Source organism: Canis lupus, chromosome 16 (genome assembly GCF_011100685.1).
Source record: "Canis lupus familiaris isolate Mischka breed German Shepherd chromosome 16, alternate assembly UU_Cfam_GSD_1.0, whole genome shotgun sequence".
Taxonomy (NCBI): domain Eukaryota; kingdom Metazoa; phylum Chordata; class Mammalia; order Carnivora; family Canidae; genus Canis; species Canis lupus.
Genome location: NC_049237.1, coordinates 1892446 through 1905281, shown reverse-complemented (window position 1 = coordinate 1905281; position 12836 = coordinate 1892446). Strand labels below are relative to the sequence as shown.

At 40.9% G+C, this 12836-nt stretch overlaps 1 protein-coding gene across 1 annotated transcript in view; it reads left to right on the top strand.

The window, feature by feature from the left end:
* CNTNAP2 (contactin associated protein 2) overlaps positions 1–9171 on the top strand; it is a 2034882-nt gene extending 2025711 nt beyond the window's left edge. The window contains exons 23-24 of the mRNA XM_038559273.1: positions 86–166; positions 3935–9171. Of these exons, the coding sequence (XP_038415201.1) occupies positions 86–166; positions 3935–4134 (281 nt within the window). The 3' untranslated portion in view covers positions 4135–9171. The remainder of the gene's footprint in view (positions 1–85; positions 167–3934) is intronic.
* Positions 9172–12836: the final 3665 nt, after the last annotated feature.

Here is a 12836-nt window from a genome sequence, read left to right as displayed (position 1 = left end):
ATATATATATATGCATCACATTCTGGGGGATTATGGTGTCCTTGACTCTTACACTTACTTGACTTTTTCATTTCTTCCTCTGCAGCCAGTGCTGATTTTCCATATAATCCAGGACAAGGCCAAGCTATAAGAAATGGAGTCAACAGAAACTCGGCTATCATTGGAGGTGGGTGATGTATAGAACAGGCTTTCTTGTAGCTACTTACCTGTGGAAAGTAATAATTTTCAATAAAATCATAGTCTAAAAAAAAAAAAAACAACCAGTCATCTAGATTTTTACTTGATTCATTTTGCTATTTAAGTATGACTTAAGATTGTGACATATGGATGTGAAGACACTGTGATGAATGCAATCTGCCTGCTTATTAATGCTGAACTATAAAAAAGAGGAGGTGGTGCTGAGCTAGCCAGCACCAGAGCAGGCAGGTAGGACATCACCTCTCTTTTTCATTCTGATTCCCTTACCTCCCAAATGGCTCAGGATAGCTTATGCTGGTCTGGTTTCAGTTGTCTTAATAAAACTCATCAGAAAATTAATAAGCCAGAGTATCTAAAGTATTCCCACCTTCTTTCTCACCATGGACAGCTGCAGAATGATTTAACTCTCCTAACACAGTCCCTCCTATCTGGGTCAGTATTGAGAGCCCTGTTGCCCACTGCCTTCTTCTCTGCCTGCACCTTCTCTCTTAGTTTATAAAGATGTTTCCTGAACGTCTGAGTGTAGCCAATATCATAAACATATCAAGGACTTTAAACCTAGCCCATCCCCTTGGCTTAGCCAGTATGTTTCTTTTCCACGTGGAGAAACCTGCATGGCAATTTCTTACAAAGTTTAATATCCACTTTCTGGAACATCTAGGGATTGAAAAATCCCTAGAAAAATCCCATATCTAAGAAATATATGTGACTATAAAACTAGATTACATTCAAAATGCTGCTTAAATCACATTGTCCAAAGTTGTGGCATAATTTTATCAAGGTCCCTATCCTCATTGTTTTTTTGTTTTGTTTTGTTTTGTTTTGTTTTGTTTTGTTTTGTTTTGCTTTGCTTTGCTTTTTTAAGGTCAACTTTATTGAAGTATAATATGCACTTACTCAAATGGAACGGGTCAATGACACACCCATAACCACCACCACAATCAAGATATAGAACATTTCCATCCACAGAAAGCTCTGTGTCCTTTGAGAATCCATCCTTTCCCCCACTCCATCCCCAACCAAGGTTAACCTCGGATTGGCTCTTTGCCATGCAGATTACTTTTATTTCGTTTAGAATGACATACAAATGGAATCATATAGATGTCATCTGTTGTGACTTCCTTCTTTTGCTCAACATAGTGTTTCTGAGATCTATCCACATTGCTGCGTGCATCAATAGTGTGTTTTATTGCCGACTTGTATTCTTTTTTATGAACGTACTATGATTTGTTTTATCTACTTGCCTGTTGCTGTTTAGTTTGTTTCCAGATTTGAGCTATTTTGAATAAAGTTGCTATGGATATTCTTGTTGAAGTCTTATGTGAACATAAGTTTTCATTTCTTTTTGGTAATCCCTAGGAGTGCAGTTGCTGGGTGTTCCAGAAAAAAATGGATATTAAACTTTGTAAGAAATTGCCATGCAGGTTTCTGAAATGGTTGAACCTCTTTATATCCTCATAATTAATATCTAAGAGATCAGGTTTGCTCCACAATCTTATCAGCACTTGGTATTTTCAGTCTTCTTAATTTTAGCCGCTCTATGGATGAGTAGTGGTGCCTCATTGTGGTTTTAGTGTGCAATTATCTGATGACTAACCTTTTGAGCATCCTTTCATGCGCTTGTTGCCTTCTGCAGATCTTTTGTGAAGTGCCTGTTTCAAACTCTTTCACCCTATTTTAACTGGATTGTTTGATTTCTTTTGAGTTATAACGTTTTTTTATAATCTAAATAGTCCTTTTCAGACATATGTATTATAAATATTTTCTCCCAGTCTGTGACATGCCTTTTCATTTTCTTAGTGGTGTTTTTTTAAAAGCAAGAGATTTAAATTTTGATCAAGTCCAATTTTTCAAATCTTTTTATAGTTTGTGATTTTTTAAAAATTTTATCTTAAAAATATGCCTGCTCAAAGTTGTGAAGATTTTCTCCTATGTTTTCTTCTAGAACTTTATAGCTTTGGTTTCTGTTACTGAGTCTATAATCACTTTGGATTAGCACCAGTACATAACGTGGGATAAAGGCCAAAACCATTATTTCCCAAATGAATATCTAGTTATTCCAAGACCATTTCTTGAAAAGACTATATTTTCCAAATTTCCTTAGCACTTTTGCCAAAAATCAATGGACCATATATGTGTCTGTCTGTTTTCTGGACTCTATCCTATTTTATGGAGATATGTATATAATATATAACATATTTCTTTACCCAGTATCATGCTTGCTTTATTGTTTTACCTTAATATATTAAGTCTAGAGATGGCAACATACATTCTCCAGTTACTTCTTTTTTGTTTTTCAAAATTATATTGGCTATTCTAGGTCCTTTGCATTGCAATATAAAATTTAGAATCAACTTATACATTTCTATTAAAAAAATTGCTGGAATTTTCATTGGAATTGCATTAGATCTATAAATGGTCATCTAAAAATATTGGGTACCTCAGTTCTTAAATATGGTCTATCCATCCATTTGTTGACATCTTTAATTTCTCTCAGTTAGTTTTATGGTTTTGAGTACACAGCCTTGAACAACTCTGTTCAGCTTGTTTTATTATAAATGGCATAATTTTATTACTTTAAAATTTTTTATTACCTTATTATTTTTAATATTTTCCAAGTATTTCTTGCTAGTATATAAAAACACAATTGATTTTTATATATTGATGTTCTATCCTGTGACCTTGTTAAATTTACTGTCAGTTCTAAAAACTTTTTTTTTTTTAACATATTTCTTAGGATTTTCTACATAGATAATCGTGTCACCTGAGAATAAAGAAAATTTTTCCTTCTTCTCAATCTGCACTTTTTATTTCTATTGTATTTGTTTTATTGCACTGGGCATGTCTTCCAGTACTTTAAGAGAGTTGACATTCTTCCATCGTTCCATATTTTAGAGAAAATATGTTTATTCTTTTAATATTGAGTAAGATATTAACTCTAGGTTTCTCATAGATGCCCTTTATCAGGTTGAGAAAGTTCCTTTCTATTGATCTTTCTGAGAAGCTTCATAATGAATAGAGGTTGAAGTTTGTCCTATGCTTTTTCTCCTGTATTTCTTTAATGTGGTAAATTACATCACTTTATTTTTTTTTTAAGATTTTATTTATTTATTCATCAGACACACAGGGAGAGAGAGAGAAAGGGGGGCGTCGAGACACAGGCAGAGGGAAAAGCAGGCTCCATGCAGGGAACCCGTCGCGGGACTCGATCCTGGGACCCCAGGATCAGGCCCTGGGCTGAAGGTGGCGCTAAACCACTGAGCCACCCGGGCTGCCCCATCACTTTATTTTTTTAATGTTAAACTGATCTTTTGTTCCTAGAATTCACACCACTTCACCATAATATATTCTTTTCCACACATTGCTCGACTTGATTTGCTAAAATTTTGTTAAAGAGGACTATTGCTCTGTAGTTTTGTTTTCTTGGGATGTGTTTGTCTGGTTTTGGTATCAGGATAATGCTGGCCTTATAAAAAATGAATTAAGCAGTATTTCCTCCTCTTCTGTTTAACTATCAATTTCTGAGAGAAGAGCATTAAAATCTCCACATATAATTGTGAATTGGTCTAATTTCCCTTCAGTCTTGTCCATTTTTATTGCCATTGTTTTGGAGTTTTGTGGTTTTGTATGGGGGAGGGTGGTGTTTGAGAGAACCGTGTACTCTGCGGGGAAAGCAGTGTTGGAGGGATGATGACTATAAGGTCTGTTTAATCTCCAGTCCTTCTGTCTCCACCAGGTGTCATTGCTGTGGTGATTTTCACCATTCTCTGCACCTTGGTTTTCCTCATCCGCTACATGTTCCGCCACAAGGGCACCTACCACACCAACGAAGCAAAGGGAGCAGAGTCAGCAGAGAGCGCGGATGCTGCCATCATGAACAACGACCCCAATTTCACAGAGACCATTGATGAGAGCAAAAAGGAATGGCTCATCTGAGGGGTGGCTATTTGGCTCTGGGAGAGGGAGGAGCTAGTCACTAGGGAGGAGGGAAAGAGACAGAAGCACCCTACTTCATACTCTTGAGCACATCCTTAAAATATCAGCACAAATTGGGGGAGGCAAGCAACAGAAAATTCTGGAGACTGATCGCCACAAAAATTACTTTTTAATATTTCTTTATAGATGAGTTTCCCCTTCTATATCAATTCAAAATAATACAAAAAATGCTTTTAGAGTTTAAGAAATGGTTGCAATTTGTAGGTAATACCGTCTTATTTTGTGTGTGTTTAGAGGTGTTCTAAAAACCCATGGTAACAGGGCAAGTTTTCTACATTTTTAAGAGCCCTTAGAATGTGGATATTTTTTCTTGAGAAAAGCTGATGCACATGGCCTCCAGCATTCTCTTCCTTTTGCGTATAGTCGATTTTTAATGGGCTATCGTAGTAACTAGTTCGTGTTCATACAGTATTTCTTTTGGTGTCCTGTAAATTGGAAAAGGAAAGGAAGGGGCAAAGAGAACCTGTCATTTGCCAGTTTTCAAAGAGACCTCAATCTCTGCCAATTCTGAGAGTTCTCCTGAAGCAGCTGAAGGAAGAGAGCATATGGCACCCGTTGTGTAACAACATAACCAACAGAGAGAAGCATTAAGAACCAAGGGAAGTGGTTTCATACTGGGATTGTTGGATTTATCTTTCCTCAAATTCTACCATCTAATACTGTTCCTTGTGTGTAGTCTTAGACCTAGCCATTATCTGTGACTGTCAGCTATAATCGAGTGGTGATCAGCTGTTACAAAAGATTTCTCCTCTGCTTTACCTGCAACATGTTCGGTTACATTGTCTGTGTGTAGGCACCCCAGTGGGGAATTAGAGCTAGACATTATGCCTTGTTTGCTCTGTTTCTTTTCTAGTTGTAGCAAGAGTATGGGCACTTTCTAGTGAATGCATCAATTAGGTTGCTCTTCTTATTTTGCTTTAAATCTCTAGTTTTAAGCCCCTGTGACAAAACCCTAGCAGACTAGGTCCTCTGAATGGACATACCACAATAAAGCCAAGTATGGTTACTATCATCATTGCTTTCCTCTGAATCATATGGAAAACACTGCCATATTTCACATCATCTACTCCATATACTGTTCTACCCTAAATAGACACACTGCGACAATTCAGAGATTTCTTAGGTAGATACATTTGAACCTGAGGTTCAGCACAAACCTGATACCTGATTGTTGCTTCTCAGAGGACGGACATGTGTTTGGTCGCACCTCAATCCAATCCGGAATCTTGACCAACTTATCCTAACAAATAACTCCTTTTATTTAAAAATAATTGACTTTGTATGCAAACATATGGGACACAGCTCCTATTGGAGCATCCAAAAACTAATTTCATTTATTTTTTTTAATTACACAAAAGTTATTTCTAGAATGACCACCATTTATGATCATTACAGTTGAGGCTCTTAATCAGTACTTCGAAGATGTTTTTTTCAGACTTCAGCATTTTGAGGAATTAAAAAGGATCCCTTTTTTCCTTCTCCTCCTGGAAGGGAGTTAGATGAGGTTAAAAGGTATTGTTGCTATGTTTTGGATAATGTGCCTCAATGAAATGGAAGTTCTAGTGTGTTAGGTTTTTTTTTTTTTTTTTTCCAAGATTCTCGGTATGCCCAAGTTACTGAAGGATCTCACCTTGTTGGGTGATGAAAAATGTTATCTAGAGTTGCCAGTGGCACATTGCACCAGTATAGCACACATTCCAGAGGAGACACTGAACCTGTGAATTCCCATTAGAGTCAAGGTAACAGAACAGAACAGAAGGGAATCCTAATGCCCTTTTACAGTTGCTGACCTCAGGCACTATCATGAATACCCTTAACTTCAAAAGGTCTTGGTTATTATTCCATGATATACATTGTTAAATGAAAAGTATGTGGTATGACTAAACAGAACAATAGAACATTACAAATGACATATTCAAAACCAAGGCAATTTATTTAACCGAGAGGACTACCATTAAGGGTTCTTTCACATATTGCCAAATTACCAGAAGGAGTTTTTAAACATTATGTTTAGTAGGAACATGTCAGATTTTTCAAACCTGTTTTATAGGTCTTACTTTTACAACTAACAAATAATGCCAGGTGGAAATTTATTATTTCTTGCATTTCCCGTGGTAGCTTGATTTTTTTTTTTATGCATTGTCTCTGCACTTTCCCTTTCTTCCCAAAATGATTAAGGGGTTAAAACAATCCAGAACAGCCCCTGACACTAAAACGTTCTCACCCGCTCTCTTCACTCTCTTCTTCCCATTCTCCTGCCACAGAAGGTAAAAAGTATAACTCAAAACATCTCTCACTAAATTTGCAAATTCTAGGGCACTGGAATGACCGCAGGGATCAGTGAGTCTCCTGTGTCACTGTCATTAAGACATAGGATATGACACAGTCTCTGCCCTTCAAGGGGGCTACAGTCCAGCCAGTAGACAAGACACCAGAAGGTGGATGAGGTATTAAGTAACTTAGTTAAGTGCCAAGGGAGCGCTGGAAATCTTCGGCTTCTCTTTGGAATTATAGTCTTCACCAAAAGTCCTAAATGGATCTATGAAGGCATCCAGCACATTCTTAATGGTAAGTAATTTATGTGAAGATAAGGAAGCATCTCTTTATTTTTCCAGCTCCTTCCCTTGAAAATTCAGGACACTGACCCAAGCTCAGTGTCTGATCTTGCTTTGTCGATCACATCCCGCACAATCTTGACCTCTTCTAGCCCAGTACATTATCAATCAAGTACAAAGAGGCTGACGGTAGCCTCTTTAAATAATAAGAACAGACTAAGCAAAAACAAAAGGAAAAACTCTTAGAAGCAAGAGGCTGCTCTAACGTTCCAGGGAAAGCTAATGGCTTGACTTAGGGTGGTTTGTGCTGGAAACATCCTCTGTGGTTAAGGCAAGCATCTGTGTTTTGAGAAGGTAGGAGCAGGACTTTGAAAGCAAGATGGGTGCCATTCTCAGCACTCAAAGTAACGGATTCCCTAGAGCACAAGGAAGGTAGCTCAGGAGGTGAGAAGTTGTATTGGCAAATTCTTCTCTGACCCTTCATAATCCAGAAGGCTATGTTTGCCCTTGTGACTTTCAACCAACTGCTCAAAAAGAGAGAAAGAGAGAGAGACTTGTTCTATAGACGTTTTTATTAAGAAGAAGGGTTTGGAGTGCCTCTAGTGGACAATCTCCTGTTGCCCTGCATTTGCTCAACAAGCATCCTTCACCACCAGGAGCAGGGCCTCAGAGGCATAGGAAAAAGAATTGGCATGAGCCAAAGAGTAGATCTTATATTATTGCTGAATGTCCTTGGAGCAGCCCCCAGATGCCACCAGAAAGCTGGGTACCCAGACATAGCTGTAGGAAGCACCGAAAGACAAAGTAGCTGCCAGATATGAAAACGCGCTGTCAGCATTTGTCCAGAAGAAACTTTTATTTCCTTCTGTAACAGGATCTGTTCTCTTCCCTCCTCCCACTTGCTCTTTTTCTCCCTCTCCTTTCTTGTGTAGTGTAAACACTAATGGTCTCTCTGTGCCTCCAAACAATTAGCACCTGATTGAAACCCCTTAATATTGTTTCCTCTTCATCATCTTGTCAAGCAGTTTTCAAAAAGAGAGGCGGCAGTTACTATTAAATTGAATTCCAGTTAACCGGCCAAAAATAGGTCCTAAATTACTAGTGGCAGTGGAACCAACCCCTGTTGAAACAGAGGGGAAACAAGCAGCGCGTCTAGCTGATTTGGGCTAAAACCAATGGGTGCCATGTTTAAAGTGATGTTGTGGTGAGAGTGGGCCCTGAGAATCAGCGGAGAGAGTCCTAATCCCTTCTCTCTCCCTGACTTGCTATGTGATCTTGGTCAAGCCGCTGAATCTCGGTCCCTCTTTGCCCCATGTTTAAAATACAGCTCTTTTGCCTACTTAATAGGACAACTGGGAGGTGCCATTGGCTCTTGACTGCAGCACACTGTGACACCCACATACAAAGGCCCAAGTCAACGGAGCCTACTGGAAGACTTACTTCCTGGCCTGTGGTTCTGTCACACCATAGAAACAATGTGGCCACATCCAGGAGTGTGCAGGGTTAGGAGGCATTGCTGTACAACTGCTAAATTATTAATCAGCTGGACTGTCTGAGAGCTAACCTGTCAACCCTGGGAGATGCACCAGCCAAAGGCCAGAGAAATCAGAACTTCACCTGCACAAAGTCCTAAGTTCCCACCCAGATGTGACTCAGGGCTCACACATGGCCCCAGTACCACTGGGCTGGCTTATACATAAGACAACATGAGAAACAAATTTGATTTTTTCACGTAGCCTAGCGGCACTGTGCCTACACTACACATACCCTGCATGATAATGTTGATAACTTTAGAATAGATTTCTTTCACAGCGGTATTTTCCGGATACCAGTGGTATGCAAAATTCATTGTCGAAGAAATAGTGAAACCATGCTAAAAAGTGGATCATCTCCCGTGGAGCAAAGACTGGCAGAAGGTGGGAAAGATACCTGAGCATGCAGGAATTAATATCCAATGCGCACATACAAGTTCACTTTCCAGATGGAAATGTGCTTTAAGAGCAGGTCTACGCAGACGGTCTGCAACATTTCCAAGTCTCAGTTTATTTTAAACAGCAGCTGCTGGCTTCTGACATGGCTATGAAGACATCCTCTTGAGTAGGCCAAGAAACCTTTCAGATGCTACTGATTCTTAAGTTCGGTTGGGTTTTTACATTTTTTTCAGTGAGCATGGTGACTGCGGAGGTCAGGGTTCTGAAAAGCTGGGCTAAGTATTCTTTCTGTAAAGTCAATTAGGATTCCACCCTGTGAAATGACACAAAAGTTCACTCTCTAAAAGCAACAGCATGTAAAATAGAATGAAAGAAGGAAACTATGTATGTATGCCTAATATTCTTTGTGAATGTCTTTCATTTAACTGAAATTATATTAGAAACCAGATTGATAAATAAAAAATCCAAAATAGTTTTAATTATCCTAAAAAGTGATCTTTGGTGGTTTGTTCCGCTTGGTTCTCTTGGAAGCAATTTTCAACCTCGAGTGAAGAAAGTTCCAAGCACTGAAATATACATCGGTTCCCCAAAGTTGCAGACGCAGTCACCCTTCACGGACGGGTCTTCAATGGATGAACCTTCATCCATCGTGAATCTCCTCTGGCCACACACACACACACACATACACCCCTCTCCCTGCCTTCCTAAAGTAGCGTGACGGATATTGGCTTCGTGTTTTGGATTAATTTACACAGAGCTTGATAAAAATGCGGGCAGAGTTAAGTGATGTTCAGAATACATTCTGAGCCTTGTCTGGACTGAGGGAGGAATGCCAGGATAATGGACAAATGGATTCAGGCCAGTCAACTAGACATCAGAGGTTTACAGCGTGTCCGGAGGTGTGCGTCTTTCTGAATGCGCTCCCCATGCATTAAGTGCTGGGGCCCTTAGTTATTACTCCCACTTGCTGGTCTTCAGTTAACGTTGGAAGCCATTTCCTTTTAATCAATTCTCAGGGCATTTAAATGTACACGAAATAAGTATGAGGAGTCCAGTTAAAAGCCCAACCTCTCTGCTCTTTAGTAGTTCTCAAGGCCGGCCTATGGCCAGGACGCTGAAGTCTTCTAGGAAGTTACGCCGTAAGGTTCTTGGTAATGATCCTGCTTCACAGGTGTGACCCAACAGGTGGAGGGAAATGCTAACAGGTCCCCTGAGTAAAGAAAGCCAGTACTTATGAAAACTCACAACAAATTTCAAAAGGGTGAGCAGGCATTTGGGGCCTTAGCATCGCCACCAAGAATGTGCGAGCCACAGCAGGTTTACCTCCATTCCTGGTAAATGAGGAGATCCGTAATTTTTAGGAGGACAGTGACTTCATTTGGCCCAAGGCAGGATCTTCTGAACGAATGGGGGATAGAGAAGCAGAGGAGGCTGAAAGGAGAATTGCAGGGGGAGATTTTGCTCTTTGTCAACCATGACGTGGCGGGATGGGCCTACCAGAACACAGAAAAGAGGAAATAATTGTGGTATCTTTTGAGAAAGGGGTTGGGTGAACCCGTGCAGAAAGTGAACGCTTGACAAGTGGTTTATGAGTCATCATTAGGTCACACTCACTCATCCTCGGTCACTCTGAAAACCATGAATTCAGTGAAGCCTGAGCTAAACAATCCTTGTGCCTGATGGTCCCTCTCTACCACAACCCTCCCCGACCCTCACAAACACACCCAGCACGCCTATAGAGGACCAGGAAGGGAATACAATCTTTCTACCTGGATCACATTTGCATGGTCTTTCCATTAATTTCTGATTCATCCGCTGGGTGTATGGTAAGTAAAATCTCTTGGGACAGGGTAAGTAAAGAAAACGTAGGCCGTGTCTTCACCAAAGGAATGATTCCAACATTTTTTTAAATCCCCTGACCTTAAAGCGTGAGACAATCATTTCTTCTAAGAAGGAGAAATTCACTTCTTAGTTCTGAAATTTATTTTTTTAAAGATTTTATTTATTTATTCTTTAGAGACACACAGAGAGAGAGAAAGGCAGAGACCCAGGCAGAGGGAGAAGCAGGCTCCATGCAGGGAGCCCGATGCGGGACTCGATCCCTGGTCTCCAGGATCACGCCCTGGGCTGAAGGCGGCGCTAAACCGCTGAGCCACCGGGGCTGCCCAGTTATGAAATTTAAACTAAGACATGGCAGGCATGAAAAAGGCCAAGATGATGAAAATGATGAATTTCTTTTGTGTTCACAAATCGAAATTTGGAAGATAAAATTCTCAGGTCTAGGAAGATGACACATGGGACACAAGGGCAAGCTCCTCAGTCATGAATGATGCAGAGGGTAAGTGTGAGGTCCCTGCCTGTGAGCCAGCGTATCAGGACCCGGAGCACCCTCTGAAGCCAGGAAGAAGGCACATATTTAGGACAAATCAGGGAAAACATACCTTAGAGTGTAGTTAGAATTGTTCCAGGCCAAAAAAAAAAAAAAAAAAAAACCAACAGCACATGATAATCTTCCAAAACTAATTGAAATTATTTCAATAATGAGCTCACCATATGGATTTTAAAGGGAATCAAAATTCTGGAATCAGCTCATCTATCAAATGTTGACTACCCCCTATGCACCTGGCACTATTCCAGATGCTAAGGATTCTCTGGAGAACGAGACAGACACATCCCTGCTCTCAGGAAACTTAGATTCTAGGGGGAGGAGAAAGAAAATAAGCAAATTAATAATGTGGGACAAATGATACCTTTTAGGCAGAAGATTGATTGTAAATCATTGTAATAGGGTGATGTGACAGTGTGACTGGGTGGCTGCTTCCAACTGGCGGTGAGGAGGGAACTTCTCCACAGAGGCGACTGTGAAGCTGAGAACTGAAGAGTAATTAGTCTGGCAAAGATGAAAGGGGGCCTCGTTCTAGACGAGGTGCAAAGGCCCTGAGGTCACAGTGAGCTTGGAACTTAGAGAGTCAATGTGCCTGGAAGGAGAGAGGAAGAAGACACTACCCAATGTGTGACCCTAAATTCTAAGCAGGAGAGACTCAAAAGCCACGACTTGAAGGTTTTCGGAGTGTATCTGTCAAGATTCTCTAGAGAAACAGCTTCAATGGGAGCAAGAGAGAGATTTATTTAAAACAATTGGCTCTAGGGCAGCGGTTTAGCGCCGCCTCACGTCGGGCTTCCTGCATGGAGCCTGCTTCTCCCTCTGCCTGTGTCTCTGCCTCTCTCTCACTCTCTCTGAATGAGTAAATAAATAAATCTTTAAAAAAATAAATAAATAAAATAAAATAATTGGCTCTAGTGATTGTGGTAAAGCCAAAATCCAGAGGGCAGGCTGGCTGGTTGGAATCCCAGGTAGGAGTCCTCTGCTTATAGTGCTGAGGTAGGATTCCTTCTTCCGGAACCCTCAGGTTTTGTTCTTAAGGCCTCCAGCTGATTAGGTGAGGCCCACCCACATTATGGCAGCTAATCTCCTTTACTTACAGTCAACTGACTATGATTGTTAATCCTATGTACAAAATACCCTCACATGTAGACCAGTGTGTCCCCTGCAGGGAGCCTGATGCTGGACTCGATCCCAGGACCCCGAGATCATGCCCTGGGCCCCAGGCAGACGCTCCACCGCTGAGCCACCCGGGTGCCCCCATGCGTGATTTCAAATAAACCATTCCGAGTCTGGACTGACCTGCAGATGACTTTGCCCAAAGCCCGACTTCTGATTCACAGGATGGCATAGCAGACATTCATTGCAAAATAATGATTTTTAACCCGTGTCACGTGGAACCAGAGCAGCGCTCCCGCTGGTGACGCTGCTGAAGCTGGGCCAGCGGGCAGGTGTCGCCTATGATGTACCTCGCTGTAAAGAAAATGCTCCTGGTTTCCATCACAGATCTTGCTAGAAGCCTGCCTTGGGCTTTGTCAAAAATACAAGAAGCTTGTGTAATAGATTTCTGGATGATCCAGTTATAACTCCTCTAAATTAAATTTACGGAGCCCATTCGCTGTCACTCCGAGCAGTGACCGTGGCATCCCCTTCAAGTCGCAACCGGGCAGCAGATGCATGGGTAACCGCCACACCTGTCAGTACCAGTCTCCGCTCCAGCACCGTGGGGTCTAAGGTGTGATTAGTGTCCCCGTCTGGTGTCATAAAATACAA